Source organism: Condylura cristata, unplaced genomic scaffold (assembly GCF_000260355.1).
Source record: "Condylura cristata isolate star-nosed mole 26May11 unplaced genomic scaffold, ConCri1.0 scaffold00015, whole genome shotgun sequence".
Taxonomy (NCBI): domain Eukaryota; kingdom Metazoa; phylum Chordata; class Mammalia; order Eulipotyphla; family Talpidae; genus Condylura; species Condylura cristata.
The window spans coordinates 26,857,580-26,879,524 of record NW_004567116.1 but is presented as its reverse complement, the minus strand read 5'-3'; the positions used below and the strand labels follow the sequence as shown (position 1 = coordinate 26,879,524).

Genomic DNA, 21,945 nt, shown 5'->3' with positions numbered 1-21,945 from the left:
TCCACAGACACCTACATGTCACCCCCTCGTCTGGCAGCCCACCACAACTCCCCACAAGCTTTCTCCAGGAGAGAGAGAAACGTGTGTTCCTCCTTGCCCTGAAGCCTGAGGGTCACTGGCTACAATCCCAGGACAGTGACTAAAAGGAGATAACATGATGAATAAATAAAGTGAGTGTGACCTTTGACATCTAGCAGATGTTTGAGCGTCTGCTTTGCTTCACTAGCTGTGTTACGTTAGAAGAGCCACCCAGCCTCTCTGAGTCTCCATTTCTTTATCTGCAACGCAAGGGATGTGAAACCTACGTGGGGGTTATATAAGTGGCTGTACCCGGCAGAGCACCTAGGATGGTAAGTCCTGCCCTCCCCTGACCCTTCCCTAGAAGTTAAAAAAAAAAATGGTTTCTGTCCAACCAAATGTGCTAACTCGAGTCTTAGTGCACTTGCCTCTGCAAGGCTGGGGCCTGCCCATCTGTTGGGTGTGGTGGATGTAAGACGACACTTGATGAAGATTCCATCACTGCAAAGCCTGCCGGAAGAGAACGGAGCAGGCGAGGGGAGCAGAAAGGACAAGGGACACTGCCCTTGCTGCAGACGGAGGACAGAAGCATTAGGACGACATACTGGAAGAATCCAAAATCAAGGCGGACAGCTAAAGGCTGTCCCTTCCCTTCCCACATCTAGCTCACCTGCCCCAGGCCTTGTCTCCTGGCTTTCCTGTGGGGCAGCCAGCTTGAGACCAGGCTGATGTCAATTCTTCTTACAAATGAGGGTATCACCAGGTATTATCTGAAGGGGAGACCTCGGATAGTCCCCTTCCCTCTCTCTCATGAGTTCTCCCATGTGTACAAGAGGAAGAGGGTCTGGGTAACCTCAGGCTGGGGAGGGGGTCCTTTCAGCTCTGACCTTGCTGCGTTCTGGGTCCAGATGCCTGCCTCTCTCCCAAGGCTGTCTCCTGCCTACTGCTGCCACCTGGTGGCCCTCCAGCGCCCTGCAAGCCCCTTGTTCAAAAGCTTCAAAGGGTGACTCTTCTGCTTCAGCTGGACATAAACTGCACTCCTCTGGACCACAGATCAATGGGTATTCGTTGCCAAACACAAAAACCAAAAATAACACCAGAACTTCATCTGTCTGGCAGAGATGACACAACTGCAGCTGAAGGCTTGACCTCCCTGTCCAAAGAGAGGAAGTAACCTGTCCAAGGTCGCACAGCTGCCTGGCCCCCAGGCCAGCACCCAACGCCACTTCACAATGCTTTGGGCTGGTGGGCATCCTGGAAGCCAAAAATACAGTCTGACCTGATCCAAGAAAACAAAGCCTTCAGAGGGTGGGAAACAGTCAGAATTCCTTACAAACATCAAGAAATGGTAGCAAGGACAAGCATAGGCTCAGTCAGCTTGCAGATTCACTAGAAATGACCGCCTTGGGTGCCGGGGTACCTACTGACCTTGGAAGCCATCATTCATAAGAATGCCCACAGGTCTTTCATAAACCAGCCTCCAAGCCACCACCACAGCCCAGATCCCAGGCTAGGCAGACCACCAAAAGGCCAGGAAGACACTCCAGAGCATTGTGTGTTTGTACCAACTTCCCCCACCTGACACAAGCTTTGCTGATAGTCTCTTCTTCCTATCTCTCAGCTCATGGCAGGGGAGCTCAGCAATGGTATATACAGGCTACAGGCAGAACCCTCAGATTCTTACGTAGACATGGGAACTGTCCACCCTTTGGAGACTCAACTGACCAGACTCTGGGTTCAATCTCTGGGCACCAACTCCCTAAAGCACAGCCCCTGAAAAAATACTCTGTGACTTTAAGTAGATCGTTTGCCTTTTCTGGCCTGTTCGTTCACATCCAAAGCACAATGGGGGTCTATTGAGTGAGCGGCAAGTGTTTTTAACTCTAATAAAATTCCAGAATTTGAAACCAAATCAAGGCTAGTCTTCAGCTGCCCAGCAGAAATGACAAGCGAGGAAGGGAAAAGTAAACAACACTTCCTTCTACTGGCTTACTGCAGTCACTACACGCCCTCCACTCTAAGCCCCATCACTGTAAAGTCTATTCAATCCCACCTAGGATTCTGAACAAGAGAAACTTGCTGCCCCTCCACCAGCCTAGTCTGAGTTCAGAGGAATGGGAACGAAAGCAAGAGCACCAAACTCGAGGAACCTCTAAGCCCATTCCAAGACAGTGGAGAAATCCCCCACCCACAGGTACCAAGTATATTCTGGAACTACAAGGACCTTTCTGCCCTCCGACTCCCATCCTCAGATGAGGAAACCAAGGCTGGGATATAGGACTGGCCTGAGGTCACAAAGCTGACTCATGACTGAGCCAAAAATAGATCCCTCTTTCCTGCTTCCTTCTACCCTCCGTCTCCTGCCTCTTTCCAAGCAACCTCCCCACTGAGGCCCGCCCAGCGACTCGTCAAGGACACAGACGCAGGAATGGGCAGCTTAGGGGCCAGGTCTCTGCCCTGAGGAGTAAATTATTTTATTCACTAACTTTATTATTTATGGGAGTATAATCACATTTACTAATTACATATTCAGCAGATAACATGCCAGAAAGTAAAATTCACTCAAAATCAGAGGTAACAGTTTAGTCTTTTCTAAGCAAGTATCCACTTTTTACAAAAGAAATTAGGAGTTACAGTATTGTAACTTATTGTAATTTACTATCTCATGACCTCGGTCATTAAATAACCTTCTAAAACATTCTACTTAATGACTGAACATTCCAACATATGGCCATATGACCATTAATTTAACCAACTACAATTGTATTTGTTTCCATGCATGTGTTTTTGTCACTATATATTACAAATGTTAACTGCACTATACTTAATCTTTATATGTAAGCTTTCAACATATTCATAATTAGTTCCAGTTTTACTTTTGATAAGGTAGAATTTCAGAGACTTTAGAGATCACTATGCTGTCAAGAGAAGCAGGGCTCGAGCAGTTTAGTTCTTGCCAGAGAACAATGAGAAAGCAACAGAGCCAATCCCCAAAGTCTTCCCCCTACCAAAACATGAACTTCCCAAAGGAGTTCACACCTTCCCTGCACCACCCTCATGCTACTGACCTCTCTCTTCTCTGAAATTCTAGAGCCTTCACTACCTGGCCATTTCTCTGGCTTGCTGCCACATTCTTTTTTATTCTTCTACCATGTATTTCTTTTATCCATCCAACTTCAAGCTTCCATTCTATATCCCCCAACTGTCTACAGGATGGTGCTAAGTATGTCTACAAATACCTACTGAGGTAGCAAATCAAAGACAACTAAAATTTCCTTCTTCACTGCTTGGGAGAATCGCTGGCAAAAGTTGGAGAACTTTTGAATCATGAGAGAGTTGGAGCATTCTGGCATGCATACACAAGTTAAAAGAGTAGTCTTGGAAGACAGAAGACCAGGTTTGAACTTTAGCTGTGCCCAAATGAGAACCAAGGCAAGGCAGCTGGCCACGAAGGGCCTTATCTGTGAAGCAAGGACAGCACCACCTGCTGTGCCAACTTCCTATGAGGAAATGGATGTGCAATCACTTAATCCTGATAAAGGTGGTCTGGGAGAGCTAGGAGTGTTGCCATGTTCTCACAAATGGAAATGCAGGTGTTTCTGTGAACGCTAGAATGATCTCCTTACCTCTACTCCTGGGCCAGCATCTCCTAGTTTCTATTCCACACACAAATCCTTTAAGGGAATCTAAGGCTACACAGTTGAAGTAAGAATCAATGTGTTGTTGCTTTTTTTTCCCCAGTGTCTTCTTGAAGCAGAACTTCACATACAGAAAGAACTATTATTCCTGGTTCAAGTGCCTGAGTGTGATTAGCTAAGTCATTCACACTTCCTCATCCTCTCTGGAGAGAATGTGATGAGGTGGAAAGAGCACTTCAGGGAGCGCTAGAAGACCCAAGTTCTGTCCTCACACCTTCACCCTCACCTTTGCTTCCCCACTTTGTCCTCAGTTTCCCCACTTCTAAACTGAGGGAGTCAGACAGACCAAGTGAAATTAAAGTGAGGGAGTCAGAGCAGGTGAACTTGAAGTTTTCATCTTTTCCTGACATTCTAGGTATTCTAGAATAAAAACTTATGATTAGTAATAAGCAAAAACTATCTATTTTGTAATAGTCCTTTGGGCTCAGTTTGACTTTCAACCTTTCGTTTTTCAAATTGCTAAAGCTCAAACATTATGAATTCCAAAACACCTGCTTTAAATAGCACCTATGAGGTCAGAACCTCCCTGAGCTCAGCTGAGGTTTCATGATCTATGGTCCCAGAGAAAATGGAGTAATCCACACTGTTACCTTATTCTGGAAAGGATCCTGGCCTCAGAACAGAAAAATCAGCATTAAGTATATTTATAAACTCAGTTTAGTGTGAATCAATGGTTGGGCTTGGATTTCACCAATGCTTAGATATCAAATGCAATAAAATATTTCTTGGACTGTGATGCTTGGAGAAAAGAGAATGGCTGTGAGCTGATCCCATCCACATGTGCCATACATCTCCTCATTTTACAGAAACAAAAGAATAAAAAATGTCTCGATTAGAAGAATATAACCAAGAGCCAGGAAGATGATAATGGGAGAGGAGGAAATTTACTGGAAAATAAAACTAGATTTCTAGCATCAGTGCTGTCACAAAGTCACTTTCTCTCCTCTTCATTTCAGTTTTCTCACTGCAAAGTGAGGATGTGGCTACTTCCATCCTGGTTTTCTAAATCTTCTAAGATTCTAGGACCTTCTTAGGTGACACTGAAGAAAGTGAAGAATGTCAAGAACTCTGTACCTGGGTCCACTTCTTCAATCCATTTCCTTTGTGAGACCACAAGACTACTTTGGGATACTGCATGGCTCAGGGAATGCATGCAGCATCCCGGAAGCAACCAGATTCTAGACGCTCTGAACAATCCCACATTAAAGTCTGGATCGTGTATAAGCCATTCCCCTTAAAATTCTAATAAGTCACCAGCACTTAACATTTGTAAGCACTGATCTTTCTTCACTCTCCAGGAGTCAACCTGCCCCCTATCCAGAGGCATGCATACCCAGCCCTGCAGAGACCTCTGCTGGAAAGAGAAGATACAGGGGATCAGACCTCCTGAAAGCACCAGGGCTTCAAAGAGCAGAGGAAAGAGAAAATGTACTGAGCCAGCAATGAGACCCATCCTGTGCCAGATGCTGGAAGCTTTCACACACCATCACCGTTACTCCTGAGAGCAGATCTTAATGAGAAAGGGTTCTCATTAAGATTCTCCAAGAGTTAGGTCTCCTCAACTGTCCAAAGTAGTACTGTACTGAGCACCTTGCTCCCTGTGTCAAGTCCTTTGTTGAACACTGGGGATACAACGCTGAGCAAAATCAAATGGGGCTCCTGCCCTCAAGGAGCTTACAGTCTCAGGAGAGAAGGAGTGAGTCAAAGGATCCTACAAAATACAGCACAAGGCAGAGGGTGTATGCTGGGAGAGACAAGATTCAGGGATGTGGAAGGAAGGCCTCCTTATGGAGGCAAGGACTACATTGAGGTCTTTAAAAAAAAAAATGACACTAAATCAAAATGAGGAAGGACACAGGAATAGATGTAACAAACAGAGGGCATATCAGGCCCATAACACTGTGGCAGGAAATACACGATGCATTCAAAGTACCAAGCAAAGGCCAGAATGAAGATCGACTAAAGACCAAGAACTAGCACAGTAAGAAATGGGGCTGGAAAGGCAGGCGGAGCAGAGGCCATAGAGGCCACTAAGGGTGATGTCTGTGTCATGAAAGCATGGAAGCTGTTGGACAGTGACACAATGAGCATGAAGCAATCTTCCAACTGAGGTAAAGAGAAAAGATTGAGGAAGGACGGAGGCAAGAAGCCAGGGGCCATTGCAGGATGACAAGAGATGACTTCGGCCTAAACTTCAGTAGTGGCCGAGGGTGGAGAGAAGTGGAGCAGCCAGGAAGCTGACAGGGCTGACCGTCAGACCTAGGCCCGCTACACCCCGTGTTTCTCTCGTGGTCATCGTGTATTCATCCATTTGGCCAGCTGGGGATACAACCATGAACAAAACAGACCCAGTTATCAGAGAATTTATAGTCTAGACACAGAAGAAGGAAAAACACAAACAGATGTATAGTTACAAGTTGGGGTGAACCTGAAGGAACAGTTGTGTGGTCAGCAATTTTAACAAGGAAAATTACCTATCAGCCACGAAGTTCTCTCAAAACTTCGGTAACATAAAAGGGCCACTTGCCAGTTGCATTTAAGTGAAACACTTTAAGAAACTTTGCAGGTCGCGGCTGGACTTCGAGCCCTGCATCCCTGGCAGTTTTGTAAGCCCTTGGGGAAGAAGCTGGTCTGTCTCAAGTGCTACACAGATCCTGCTGAAGTTAAGTCTTTCTAAAAGCTAACTCTCTCACCGACTCGCCATTCCCAGCCCCAGGGACCCCCCCACTCCACTATGTATGGAGAACATCTTACCACCATTTGGGGTTTCTTTTACACAGTTCCATTCGTTTGAGCCTCACAGCGACCTTATGGAGAACGCAGGCAGGTTTTAATTTTCCATGTGAGAAATGAGGGATTTGAGGCCTGGACAGGTGAAGTGACTCAACCAAGGTCACAGAACCCAGTTCTGCCATCCAGGTCTCACTGGATGCACCTTGGGCCAGGAATCCATGAACCTCAGATGAGACAGCTGCAGGTCACTAAGCCTGGGCAAAGTCAAGTCCTATGAAGTTACTGAGAACAACAAACAGGGACATCAAGCAGTTTGGGAAAGGTTTCTAGAATGCAGTTCCACCAGCCTTAGACATAGGTACCTTTGCCAACTCTCCCAGATTAGAACAGGTTCTCTTGGACTCTTTCCAGGTGCCTCTGACTAACAGAGAAAAGTATTTTTCCATCGCAAACACTGCAGGCAGGCACCAGACTCCTGAAGGGGAGGGCAGAGACTGCATCCCAGATTCCCAAGCAGACAATCCGTTATCAAGATACCATGAACTGCCTGAGCTAAGCACCAACCGTGGCATGACTCACATTTGAAATCACCTCTCTATGGTAAGGGACTGCCCTTGACTGACAGGCTAGTGGCATCCCCAAAATGCCAATATCACCCCCAGTTATGATGACCAAATATGTCTCCAGAAATTGCAAAGATCCTCAGAGGGACAAAACTGCCCGTGCTTGAGGACCACCACAACTGAGACTTTGGAGAAGGGGAAGAGCAGAGTCCACTCTGCCCCACCCCATCTCACTGGACAGCTAGATGATCGCTTATCACTGAGTGTAACTCTTTTTTAAACAGCATCACACAACTAATGCTACCCGAATGCAACTGAGAGCACTGATGGGGTTCACAGGAGCAATTCTCCCCTGGGGCTTATGAAAAAATATAAAGTCAAAGAACCCCCTGTTCCACTAATGAGCTGCTTCCCTGTGAGCAAATCTTGTTCCCATTCATAAAAGCAGACGCATCTGATGGAACAGGAAGCCTGGGTGTTCCTTCTCAAGGATTGGGGCCAGGGCAAAGGCTTCTGGTGCTGCTAAAGGAGTACAAAATTAAGTAGCAGGAGACTCCCACTTACCCAAAATTCAATACAACAACAAGGACACACAAAACATCCCAACCTTTAACCATTCCGGACTTCAGAGAAAGGGGAAAGTGAAAAAGTACATAAACAAGAGATCTGAATTAACAAGTTAATTAAATAGCTGAAACATTACCCAGAAAATCACACTCTCAAGTGGAGGTGGAGACCTGAAGCTGAGCTCCTGAGCCACTTGGGTGACTCAGACAGTGTCAGAGACGTGGGCTCCAACCTCCTACCCCGAGCTGGGCTGTTGGCCCAGATGTGGAAATCAGTATCAGTTACAAAGCCTCAAAGCCAGAATCAAAGATTATGTCTCTCATTAGTCAGCTACCTTACTAGCTAAAGGGTTTAACTGACAAGTTCAGCCAAACTCACTATCAGATCAAATTCACTAGTGAAAGTATTTTACTGTTCTGCAGTCTTCTACGAAGACTGATGAACCATAAAACGCCTACCTGTTAGCACCCAATTACTCACACTATTGCTAGTTTCTAGGACACTTCTGCAATCTGTACTTAGCTCTATTGTTGTATGTGCTATTCTGGAATGCCCTGAAATTTGGTAATAGGTCTGCGTCTCCCCTAATAGACGGTGAGATTCTTGATGGCAGAATTTAGATCTAGCACAAGGCCTGGTATGTAGAAAGTGCTCACTATTTTTCTGATGGATGGAAGGATAGTAAAGTCTTCCATCTCCATCTTCTTAGACTTAAGTCTATCTGTACATTCTAGTGGGAGGACTGGGACCTCGTCACCTTTTTTTCTGTTTCTCCAAGGCTTAATGCTTCTCAATAGGTTCCCAATTAACAATAACTGATTTTGTTGTGCTCTTGAATCCAGAGAGACCAACTGAAGCTTGCTGTTCGTGAACCAGTGAATCCAAGGAAAGAGGTCGAAAATCCTAGCTGTCTGTCCTGTCTTATCTGCATTTGAATAGGTCTGGGAACTAGAAACAGGTTGATGTAGGGCATGAATACATTCTCTGCCAGGCAATGGAAAGACAGGCATGAGCAAGACTCATATGGTGCCAGCCTCACAGAGTTCACTGTCCAGAGAAAAAGAGAGATGTGAACAGTTATTCAAAATAAGCAGCTACTATGCTCAGGAAGTCTCTTGGAAAAAGTTTCTGTAGATGGTCCCAATCTCTCAGCCGTCTGAACCTCTTTGAGGAAAGCTGTGATTTCCCAATAAAGTCGTAAATATAGGAAGTTTATTAAGTACCTCTATTACACAGGCCGTCTCTAATCTGTTTTTTTTTAATAATATAATAGTTTATTTTTACATCATTTTGTGCCTTTTTCCATCTCAGTTCCATCTCCCCGTGGTAAGTTTTTTTAAGAGACCAATTAAATGCTTCATAAATATGAACACGTATAAGTCCATGTTTGTGTCTTCAAATATGTAACACATGTAACTTACCACACATAGCTGAAGCGGTCCTGAAAAACTAAAAAAGCCAGAAGGTTCTAGAAGAATCACTAGGTAACTGGGAGTCTAGAGACCTCTGTACATCTAATAAGCAGAGCAAGAACAGGGAAGGGGACTCGCAAAGGCTCATGAAGTCCAGGAGGTCTTGACATGGTAATAGAGCTTAAAAAATGCAAATTGCATGTGTTTCAATACACACATCTTGGTAATAAAAGTCAATCAAAATCCAAACTTTTGTCCAGGGAAACAGGTTAAGTCAGTAGGAGTCCCAGCAGGGTAGGGATAAAGAGAGACCAGGGAAAAACATTCCCCAACTACCCCGCCCCTCCCCACACCAGCAAAGTCAGGGTACTAAAGCCTACAGAGGAGGACTGCTCAAGGAGAAAGATGAGAAATGAAAGAGGGCTCAAGAAGAGAAAAAGGCCAAAAGCCGGAGGGTATAGACTGACAAGGGCCCATCTGGAGGACTGTACAGCATGGTATGTCTTAATTGATGTACATAGTTTTTTAGGGTCAATCAAATGAAAGTCAATGTATCATTCCAGCTATCATTCAAAATAATGTTCAATATTAAAATATATATTTTTAGGCCCTCCCTGGTGGCACAGCGGGTTAAAGCACAGCACTAAAAAGCTTAAGCCACTTCCACATGAGTTTGATTCCCGCCTGCCCCGGAGGTGACCACATGGCGCGGCAGACCTCTCCTGACCCACCCGCTGCTCCCCTCAGCAGTGTACTTCTTCAATCTGCCTGTTCTGCTCCCCACTCTGCTCTTGGTGAAGCCTTTCACCCTCCACATCTCTGGCCTGTACCCCAGTTCTATATGAATAAATAAATAAATCTTAAAATATATATATATATATACATTTAACGTAATAGTTTCTGATGCTTTTTGTTAGACACTGGTGAAACGCTAACAGTCGCTTCTTCCATTGTGAGGATGCTAAGACTCCCCAACAACCCAGACAAATTTCTGAGTGATGATTGCTGCACCGATTCCTTCTCAAAATATCACAGACTCTTGGAGTTAAAAAGGAGCTAACCTAATGAAGCTTTGACTGTTGGGGGGATACAAACCCGGGGTCCATAGAGGAAAAGTCTCATATCCGGCTGATTGCACAACTAGACTCCAGGTTCTCCCCTTCCTAGGCCTTGAAGCTTTTCATCACTGAAAATCAAATCCCTTAAAAAAAAATTCTAAGCATTTGTAACTGTTTAGACAGCTGCTCTTACCATCTACCAGTTCTCTCACCTGTCTGAGCAACCAGGTGTGTCCACCCACTCCAGACGCCAGTGACCTTTTCATTCTGAAAAAACTGTGCTTCTATTTTCTGGGGCATAGGAAGGAAAGCAGCCTGGGAGGCCAGTTGCCCATGCTTGTTGCTTCCCCAAACATACAGCTCTCCTGAATCTTAAACAAACAAAAAGAAACAAAAGGAGTAGAAGAACATTAGTCCAAATGATGAGGAGGGGGGGTACGGTGATGAGAAGTGGTTAAAAGTGGTTGTATTCTTTTGCAAAATAGGATACAAAATTCATTAGAGTATGACTATATGTGAGGTTTTTTAAATTCTCTAAATGCCTTATTCTGTCAAAGAATAGGAATAGATGAGTTTATTTTTTCATTAACTCATTCAACAAAGATTTACCTATCATGTATCATGTGCAAAACATGTTCATTTTCTACATTTGAAAAATATATGTGCTCCCATGACATTCTGTTAGGACCAAACTATTCACTTTTAAAAGTAACAGTTAAAAATTATATTATTTAAATTTAAACTTTTAAACACAAGATGACTTCACATGCCCTGTTCAGTAGCAAATACCACCCAGCACATCACATCTGTGTAGCACTTCAGCTCATTAAAACCTCACAATGATCCGGTGATCTAAGCAGGAATGTGACTGACATTGTGATTTCATAGAAAAAAAGAGCTAATTCAGAGTCAAGTGACTCTGGTTTCTATTCCTGGATCTGCTAACTAGCTATTGACCTTGGACAAACTACTTCCTGTCTACGCCTTAGTTTCACCAGTTAAAAACAGAAGGGGAGGACAGTTGGTCCACAAGGGCAGGTAATAGACTGATGTAACAAGAAAATTGGGTGGGCGAGGAGGGACCCAGAGAGCACATGCTTACTTAAAAGGCATTTAAGTTCAAGAGACATTTTTAACTGAAGCCAAATGAAATGGAGTCATGCCTACAATTTGGCTTGAGTTGTCGTTCTGTGACCCTGTGGGTGATTTCATGAGCTCCTCTGACCCTAAGATTATAGACAGTGCTATTCAACACATGACATGTCCATGTGGTTATATGACCCTGGAAATGTGGCCAGTTCAAAGTGAGATGTGTTGCAAGACCAAGACATACACAATAGATCACAATGTCTTCTTGCAAAAAAAGTGTAGCTCATTAATTTTAATACTTATTACATACTGAAATATTTTAGATACACTGGGTTAAATATTAAAATTAATATCCCCTGTTTTACTTTTTGAAATATGGCTCACATTCTAGAAGATAAATTAATCAAGGCTCAGAGATGTTAGAAGACTTTCAAGATCAATGGATAATAAAAGCCACGCAGGAACTAGAAGGGAGATCTGCCTCTGTGGCAATTGGTGGCCTCCTGTTAACGCTTTACAGCACTGCTCCTCCTAGGACACTCTGGCATATTCTCCAAAACTGATCGCAAGCCTAACGGTATCATTGAAGGACATGAGACATCCAAAGTTCAAGTTCCAGATCTGCTACATAATCACTGTTCAAAGTTAGGCATCACTTCACATTCTGCCCCTTTGCTTCCTCAATTTTAAAACAAAGGAGTATAAATCAGTGGAGTCTTCGGCACACAGGTCATCTTCAGCACTGACATTTTGTAGTTCTATAAAGCAAATGAGGTTTATTTCACTCCTGGACAGAGAGCGACCTCCCTGTACTTCACCAGGTAGGCAAAGCATTCAGATTCCTTTAAGGTGGCAGAGGAGCCCACGAGCAAAGTCTCACCCAGAAACACACTGATACCCCATGAAGCGCTTGAGTCGATAGAAAGCCTTCATTTATCATCTTTTTGCAGACAAACAGGCTTCCACGTGTGGATCATTACACTGTTGCGTCAGCAAGTAAAATTAAATTCTGCTGCAATGCCAAGTAGTTACATAACCTAGAGGAAAGGTCTAGAGAGTACTGAACAATTTCTGTGGGTTTGAACTCAACCAGGAAAGGATAATATTAATCAAGACAATATTTTAATTCACTATTAAAAATCAACTCACTTTGTGAATGTATTAAAAATCATTAAATTGTATGCTTTAAAAGGGTGATTTTCATGTATGCACTCCACCTCAAAAGATTTAACATCTGTTTTTAAAACATTACAATAAAGGTGCCCCACATTTGAAATACACAACTTCACTGATTACAAAATTTTAAGAAATTGGGCTTACCAAGCAATTAGAGAATCTCTAGAGTTACCAAAATGCCAGCCATTTCAAATTAATTAGAACAGAGTAGAAATATCTCTTACTCTACTCTTATTCTCCTGACCCGCACCTAATGTGGAACACCCACTAGTCACTTCTCACCCTGGGGCCTCCAGTTTTTCCCCCATAGAAGCAGATGTGGAACCAGATGCCTAGGGAGTCCCCTCCACTGGCATCCATTTCAATTCAACACTTCTGTCAGAAATATACATTTACTTCATAGACTAAAAATAGGCTACTTCTTTTATTTGCTGGTTAGCTGAAATTCATTAAATAACACAACATCTGTAGAATTTATAAAATACTTAAATTCTCACATTAAGGTTCTTGTACTTTGGAAACAGTAACAAACTTTCACTTGGACCACTGCAAATTTGATGTGAAGAATGCATGCCTCTGTTATTTTACAGATATTATGTACACACCTTAATCCACATAAAACACTAAAAATACTAAGTGTGAAGCTAATTTCCCTTTGGTTAAAAAATATAAAGCATTCAACTCAGTGTGAGAGGTCTTACCAAAATAAACCTCTCAGAGCTATTGTCCCAGACTACCAGCAGGGGTCAGGATGATCTGGGCTTTGAAAGAGAGAACCTTTGGAAAAGAGAACCTTCATTTTCAAGAAGACGCTGCATTGTCACTCAAAAGTTTATACTGTATTGACTGGGTGTGTTAAATGTACAGATGGTTACAAAGCCAAAAAGGGAGATATAGTATGAGAGAGAAAAACAGATTAAGAGGATCGTAAATCAAAGAGATAGAATATAGAAGCAGGGCAGAAAAACATAAAAATACTAGAGAAATATATACATCATTAGATGTAGGGATATAGAATAGAATGATGAAAAATTAATAAAAATAAGAGTTCTGTAGTTAATAAAGCAGATAAGTACAGAGAGAACAGAAAATGGATTAGATCTTTCTAATAGGTAAACAACATAGTTTGAGATTACAGAACTAGAGAAAATAGTTATATTAGACACCAAAATGGATTAAGTGGCTAACAATATGGTATATATAAATTTGCTATCGTTACAAGATTTTCCAATGACAAATACTCTGAGAGGAAGGTAGTGTTATCTCTACTGTACCATGAAGAAAACAGATTCAGAGGAAAGGAAATGAGCCTAAGTTGCATGTGAGTGCTTTATGTGTATTTTCAGATTTAATTCTCAAATCTGCCCACAAAGTATTCTACAGACAAAGAAACCATCTTAGAAAGGTAAAATGACTCGCCTCAGTGATTGCATCAGAATTCTGACTCCAAAGTCTAAGCACTTTTCTTCCCTTCCCCTTATGAATAAATGCAATGCATGCTAAATGCACGCTCAACTGATAGGGCTGGTACCCACCTGTCAATGAGGCCGAGTGGGTGGAGCCAGCAAGAACACACTTTGCCTTAGAATTCTCTAGACCTACAAAAAAAATTTTGAAATTACATTTACACATAACAAACTGGGCAGAGACAGGACTCAGACAATACCCTCAGGGTCTGGTAGAAATTCTCAGCTAGTGCAGGCAGAGCTGCACTTGCACGGAACACCGGCCAAGAAGATGGCTGGCAGCAGGGGGCATGATTACATACCAGGGGACTGAACTAATATGTAAATCTACTGAGGAGAAAAGAGCTGGATTTCTCACTATCAGACAGGAAAGAAAAAACCCAGATGAAAAGGCTAGAATCAAGCATGTGCTATAGTGCTGGAATTGGAGAAGCCAGTGTAAACTGTGGTTTCTAGAAGAGATAAACAGGTATGGGTGTTCAGCGCATATATACGTGTGTCTGTGGTTTCGTTCCTCCTTCCACTGAGTAGGCCTAGCAGCAAGGGTATCTCACACACTCAGCTGCTATCACATGCAGGTGCTTAACTATCAAACCAGGCTTCCTAGCAATACACAGGCAGAACTAGAATTTGAACCTGCTGTCCGTCTCCAAATATGCCATTTTCCTCCCTTAACTACATTGCCTATGTCAACAATATATAATCCCAAAAACAGCTCTGCTAGAAGTAGTGATGACCTGGTCTAGCATGCAGAGAAATGTAGGTTTATTCTGTAACTCCTGCTTTCTAATACTTCTAATACTCTTAATAAAATGCACTCTATGGGCGTCCCTGGCGGTGCAAGGGGTTAATAAGTCTCAGCACTGCGAAGCTATCAGCAGCAACTTAAGTTTGAACCCCAACCAGGAGATGACCACCATGGCACAGCAGACCTCTCCATTCTCACCTACTGCTCCCCTCAGCAATGTATTTCAGTCGATCTGCCAATTCTGCTTCCTACTCTGGCTCTGGTGAATCCTCTCACCACTGCCCATCCTCCCAGCCCCCAAACACACACACACACACACACACACACACACAACTCTAGCCTACATCCCAGCTCCTGTATGCATAAATAAATCTTAAAAATAAAACGAATGCACTTCACACCTTCAAGTGTCCTGTAGGGTTGTAACAGGCACAAAGCAGATGTTTCCACACATTCAACAGAGGTACACATAGAGGTCTCTAGTAGCCAGGAGAGGAGAGGACAGTCAGGCTTACTACAATGACACAATATGCATGATTAATCTGAAAGGATAACTCAGACTCCAGACTGAGTAGGAACGGACCTTGAGGACTATCAAGTCTATTTTGCCCATCCAGCATCCAGTGACCCATTCTCAAACAGCAAATCCTCACCTCAACCCATAGCCTCCCCTCAGGTGAAGGGGAGCACCTCTGGGACTTGGGGGAAAAAATGAAACCAACACCTTATACTCCAACCTGCCCATTCCCTTTCCCTGCCCCCATCCACCTTCCAACAACTCTCAAAAATTTCTCCCTGTTCTGAGTCAGAAGAAAGCAGATTTCCTGTATAGGTCCACCTGCAGCCAATCCTCGGAAACTTGGGTCTACAAAAAAGAGAATGAGAGAAGACAAGAAGAGGAGGAAATGAAGACACAGTGTTATGAACATAGAGAAAGCTCCACAAGGAGAGTGTAGAGCAGAGGAAGAGAAAGAACAAGGCGAAGAGAGTAATTAAAAAAAGAAAAAGGGAGAAGGAGAGAGAATGCAGGTAGGCAGAGAGCAAAATGGTAGCTCTACAACTATTAAGAGCTAGGTTGGGGTCCCTCCCTGGTGTAAGAGAAAGTACTAGAGGCTAACGACCACCAAAGACTGATCAACAGACCTTAGGCAGAACATTTACCATGTACTCTTCATGTACAGAGATTCCCTAGGGAACACTCCCTAGGGCCAGATTTCCTGGCCCCTTCTCTCTACGTCCTCACTGACTCCTGCTGTCTTCTTGGGAAAGGGAACTGGGATGCAAGAATAGTCCTTCTGGGCTTTGGATGTGCCTGCCTGCAGAGGGAGTGACTCCCTATGGGTCTCAGCCATGCAATAAACTTAAAAGGGTCAACTCTGCAGCTGCGCCGGTGCCTGGTGGGTATCCTCAATCTGAGAGTGAGAATTTATAGGCTTACTATCACCCCCACCTTATTTCCAAACAACTAAGTCCTATCTCATCCAACCTAGCTCTTTTTTTCTTTGAAGATTTATTTATTTATGCATACAAAACTGAGGTGCAAGCCAGAGGTGCAGGGGTGAGGAGAGGCTTCACCAGAGAAAGTGGGGAGCAGAACAGGCAGACTAATGAAGTACACTGCTAAGGGGAGCAGCGGACAAGACAGGAGAGGTTGCGGCACCATGTGGGTCACCTCCAGGCCAGGGATCGAACTTGTGCTGAAGCAGCTGTAGCTAGCTTCCCAGTGCTGCACTTCAACCCCTTGCACCACCAGGGAGGGACCCCAACCTAGCTCTTAATAGTTCTAGAGCTACCATTTTGCTATCTACCTACCTGCATCTATTTCTCAATTGGTTCCAAACTCTGGCAGCAAAGGGGGGTGCTTTTACTAGGCCCGCAAAAACCCCAACAAGATTAACAAATCAATCCACAGAAAGAGTTAAGACAGAAGCAACACCATTTATTCCTTCTCTGCATGCCTGCTGTAAGCATAAATACAGAACTGAGGAGAAAAGCGGGCCTTACCTATCACTCTGCTTGGTTCCTTTGCTGTCAAAAACAGTGGGAGAGGCTGTCCAGGGCACAAGCGCTGTCCAGATGATGCCATACCAGTTCCCCACTGGAATACAGTACCGCTTGCTTCCCAATGGAGCAGAAGATACAAAAAGAGGAAACGCTTAGTCAGACAAGACAAGATTGCTCTTTGAACCTCACTGCTATGGGAGATTCCTAATTCTGTTAATATGCAAATCATGGAGAAGCTTATTGCTTCAAGGGGACATGATTGGACACAGGTGTTACCAGTAAACCAATCACAAGTCAAATCTTCAGGGTAATCTAGAGCAATCAAATAAAATTCCAACACAGTAAAACCACCACCAAAAAGACCAAGGGCGCACATCCAGAGTCCACTTGTAGAATGACCAGCGTACATGATGAATCTGAAAAGATAACTCAGGCTCCAGGTGGAGTAGGTACAAAACACGAAGATTACCAAGTCCATTCCTTGCATTTACTAGATGAGAGAACTGTGGCTCTGAAGAGGGGAATGTGATTTGATCAAGGTCACACAGGCTGCTGGAGGTAGAGAAAACACTAGACAGGACTCAGTTGTCCTAATACCTAATATAGTGGCTTTTCCACTACTTTAAGAGAATTCCAAGATTCCTAATTGCCAAATAAGTATGTAGTTGTAACTATGAGATGCCATATTAATAGCAACTACTTCAATGGAATGGCCCTTTATCCCATGTGCACTCAATCTAACGCATGGACCCATGTTCTGAGCTTCATACAACCAATCTACAGTCAAACATGTCTATAAGACTGATCAGCCAAGAGCTGGTTAAGGCTCTGCTTTCTGGAACTATCCTACAACCAATGGCCCTTTAGGCTATGAGCAAACAAGCCTTCTGTGAAATGAATGGGATGGCCTCTGAGCACAATATGAAACTCAACACAGTGTTGAAATAAAACAAAACTTACCATCTCTTCAATAAATATATTGCAGGGTGGGGAGGGAAAGGAGAAAAGGAATTTAAAGATTAAGAGACTTGAGAAATCTAAGAAAGGACGAATATTCAGAATATATAGAAAACTAAAACTCAACACAAAAAAAATAAATAGGGCAAAGACTTGAATAGATATTTATCCAAAAAAATATATACACACCCAGATGTCCAATAAGCACATGAAAATAAGTTCAACATAGGAAAATGTAAATCAAAACCATATTTAGATACCACGTCACACTCACTAGGATTACTATTTTTTAAATAATATAAAATAACAAGCGTTGGTAAGAATATGGAGAAATGTAAAATGATCCAGCCATTGTGGAAACAGTACAGCAGTTCCTCAAAAAATTAAAAACAGAAATGCTATATGACCCAGAGTATCTACTTCTGAGTATCTACCCTAGAAATCTAAAAGCAGGACAGATCTCATAGTTATATTTATGCATCCACACTCATACAGCACTATTCACAATAGCTAAAACATGGAAGCAACCCAAGGATCTATCAATAGATAAAAAAAAATAGGTAAGCAAAATGTGCTATGACATACAGTGGAATAGTATTAAGCCTTGAAAAAGAAGAAATTCTGACATTTGCTATGCATGGATAGTGATCTTTGAGATATTATGCTAAGTGAAACAAAAGGACAAATACTGTACAGTTACACTTATAAAAGGTACTACATGAGTGGTCCAATCTTAGAGACAAAATTTGTATGGTAGTTTACAGGGAATAGCGGGTAGTAGGAAATGGAGATTTACTGTTCAGTGAATACAGTTTCTTTTTTACAAGATGAAGAACATTCTGGAGAGTGATGGTGATTACTGCACAACAATGTAAATTATTTAATACCAGTGAACTATATATTTAACAAGGATTAAGATGGTCAGTTTTATAATGTGTATCTTCTTACAATAAATAAGAAACTGAAAGGCATATAAAGGGCCAGGGAAGAAAATAATAATAATAATGAACAACTATATACCAGAGACATTTTACAGGGTGGAGTGGGGAATGGATCAAAAATGGTGGGGGGTGAGGGGAGAGAAGTGCACTGAATTATGGTGATGGCACATGGTGATATGGTGATGGAAAGCCCATGGGGTTTACAACTGAGATAGAACAATGCACAAAATGATGTAAAAACAAACTATTACATTACTTATTTTAAAAAAAAAAGGTAAGAAAAAAAAAATCAAGTTTGAGGTAATCTTAATTTAATAAATTTCCATTGGCTCCCAAAAGAAACTGAAAGGAAAAAATACTTTAAAAGTGAAATTTGAGATACATATCCACCAACTGAAATGTATAAAACTAATTCAGATCCTGAGTTCAAATTATAAAAATATATTTATTTTTCAGAGAACAGTGACTGCCTATTTGATGAAATTATAAAATTATTATTGATATGTATAAGTATGATGATGGTATTTTGATTTTCAAAAAGAGACCTTATCTTTTAAAGATGCACATGAAATATTTACAGATTAAATGGAGGAGAAAAGGGCTTACAATTAAGCTAATCAAACACATAAGGGAAACTGCTGCATTGTAACTGCACAGAAATGTACATATCAGACAGCCATTGCAGAAAAATGGCAGAAAAGTGTGAAGTAAACCAATGATAGGCAATTTTCAGCCTTGCTATTTCTAAGAGAAGCTGTTTATGAAAGTGTAATCACTACCATACTAACTCAGCAATCACACTCTTGGGCACTTATCCCAGATAAATGAAAGCTTATGTTCACATAAAAAGTTAATGTTTATGGCACGGCAGACCTCTCCTGACCCGCCCGCTGCTCCCCTCAGCAGTGTACTTCATCAGTCGGCCTGTTCTGCTCCCCACTCTGTCTCCGGTGATTCCTCTCACCACCCCTGCACCTCTGGCCTGTACCCCAGTTCTGTATGCATAATAAAATAAATCTTAAAAAAAAAAGTTAATGTTTATAGCTTCATTCTTAATAACCAAAACTGGAACCAACCAGATGCCCTTCAGTTGATGACTGGTTAAATAAACTGTGGTTGGCTATGGAAAACTGTTTGGAGGTTTCTCAAACTGCTAAACATGGAGCTTCCATCTGACCCAGCAACCCCACTTCTAGGTATCTACACAAAAGACACAAAAACACTGATTCAAAAAGACACCTGCACCCCCATGTTTAGTGCTGTTTTATTTACAATTGGAAAGACATGGAAACAACCCAAATGCCCAAAAATGGATGACTGGATTAAAAAGATGTGGTACAAACACAAAATGGAATATTACTCAGCAACCAAAAAAATAAACACATGCCTTTTGCAGTAACATGGATGGAGCTGGAAAAGATCATGCTTAGTGAGATAAGCCAGAAAGAAAAGGAAAAAGACCGGATGGTTTCACTCATGGAAGGAGTATAACAGACCAGGAGAGAAAGTAACAATAATAATGAACAGCTATACACCAGAGACATTTTATGGGGGTTGAGTGGGGAAAAAAAACAGTGGGGGGGAGGCAAATGCATTGGACTATGATGATGGCACATGGGTGATTTTGTGATGGGAAGCCAAAGGGGATTACTACTGAGATGGATAAATGCACAAAATGATGTAAAAATAAACTATTATATTATTTACAAAATATAAAAATAATAAACTGTGGTTGCTATGACATGAGTTGTATCCCCTGAAAATTTATAAGTTGAAGCCCAAACCTCCATATGACTGTTCTTGGAGATGAAAGGAGGTAATTAATAAAAGTTAAATGGGTTTTAACAGTAAAGCCTCAGTTAATAACTGGCATCCTTATGAAAAGAGGAAACCACACCACAGATCTCTCTCTCCATGCATACAGAGAAAAACAACATGAGTATACAGCAAGAAGGCAGCCATCTATAAGACCCACACCTCACCAAAAATAAACCTTAACCACATTGTTTTGTACCTCTACTCTCCTTAACTGTAGGAAAATTAACTCCAGGTGTTTAAGCCACCCAAGCTATGGCACTTTGTTCCAGCAGCCCTGACAGACCCTTAGTGGCACATCTAACATGGAATACTACCCAGCAATTAAAAAGGAGTACATTATTGATACAACTTGGATGAACCCTGCTGAGCAAAAAACTCAAGTCCAAAAGGTTATGTACTGGGGAAGAGAGTACCAACAATGTCTCTTATTTTATTTCTTATAACTGCATGTGAATATACAATTATCTCAAAACTAAAAGTTTAATTTCCTTTACATGATAATCAATATGATGCACCAGGCAGCTATTAGCACAGTGCTGCAGACTCTTCTTCCCCTCACGCCTCCCCCAACTCTACCACAACCAGATTCGCCAAGCACTTGTGCCCCCACTGTTAAGGGTTGTCCTTGAGCCCACAGGAGCAAGAAAATGAAAAGGGAGAAAGATAAGGGTCACTGCTCTTCCACAGGCCACCATCTCCTCCTCCTCTTGTGCCTCAAGCTCGCACACACTGTCAGCTCTCTATTCATCACCATCTCACAGCACAGGAGACAGGCTCATTGAATTTTTTAATTAATAAGCATAAAAATCTACTAGCAATGCAGTTCACAGCAAAGACTGCGGGGCTTGGAATCCAGATCACCCCAGATTCTGAGCCCAGCTCTATCTTTCCTGACTTTATCCCTGTAATACCTAAGACAAGCCCTTGAGCCTCTCTGGACTTCAAGTTCCTCACCTGTGAAAATTTAACTCAAATCACTGCAAGACCGTGAGGATTAAATGAGACATTCATTAAATCAAAAGGGCCTAGTGTCATGCCTACAATATAATAGAGAGCCAAACAACATCACTTCCTTCCTCCCTACCTGCTACTTTCAATCAGAACTGTAGCACATAGAACATTCTGAATTACTTCTAATTTTTTTTTCTTCTCATTTGTTTCTTAAGAAGCTCAGTTTCTCCTTATTAGATGCCTATTTAGAAAACAAGAGCAAAATGATCACCTGTAGCAGCTAAAGCATGCCTCAGTCCAGCAGCAATACTAACAACTTTCTCTCTCAGGAACTGTTGAAACAAAGAAAAGATGGAGAAGTCAGAATTATCCACATACCAAATTGCCCAAATACAGGGCAGTGTGGCCCTCGGCACATGTCTTCCCAACACTTCCATCCATATACCGCTAGCTGTATCCCTAAAACACAAAAACCTTTTTAAAATACTATACCACAATGCCACTTGGGGCTGAGAGAGACCAAGGGCTCTCCAAGGTCACGTAGTCCAGGGGGTGGCAAATGTTCTCTGCAAAGGGCAAATATAAATATTTTAAGACTTTGCAGACCACACATTTTCTGTATACTACTCTGCCATGGTAACATAAAAGCAGTGAAAGACGGCCCTCCCTGGTGGCGCAGCGGGTTAAAGCACAGCACTAAGAAGCTAAAGCCACTTCTGCATGAGTTCGATTCCCGCCTACCCCGG

General features: G+C 42.4%; 1 protein-coding gene across 1 annotated transcript in view; it reads right to left on the bottom strand.

The window, feature by feature from the left end:
* Nucleotides 1-21,945, bottom strand: part of SERGEF (secretion regulating guanine nucleotide exchange factor) — a 192,827-nt gene that overhangs the window by 162,256 nt on the left and 8,626 nt on the right. Inside the window, 4 exon segments of the mRNA XM_004683595.2 lie at nt 10,262-10,420; nt 13,850-13,912; nt 16,533-16,646; nt 21,471-21,531. Of these exon segments, the coding sequence (XP_004683652.1) occupies nt 10,262-10,420; nt 13,850-13,912; nt 16,533-16,646; nt 21,471-21,531 (397 nt within the window).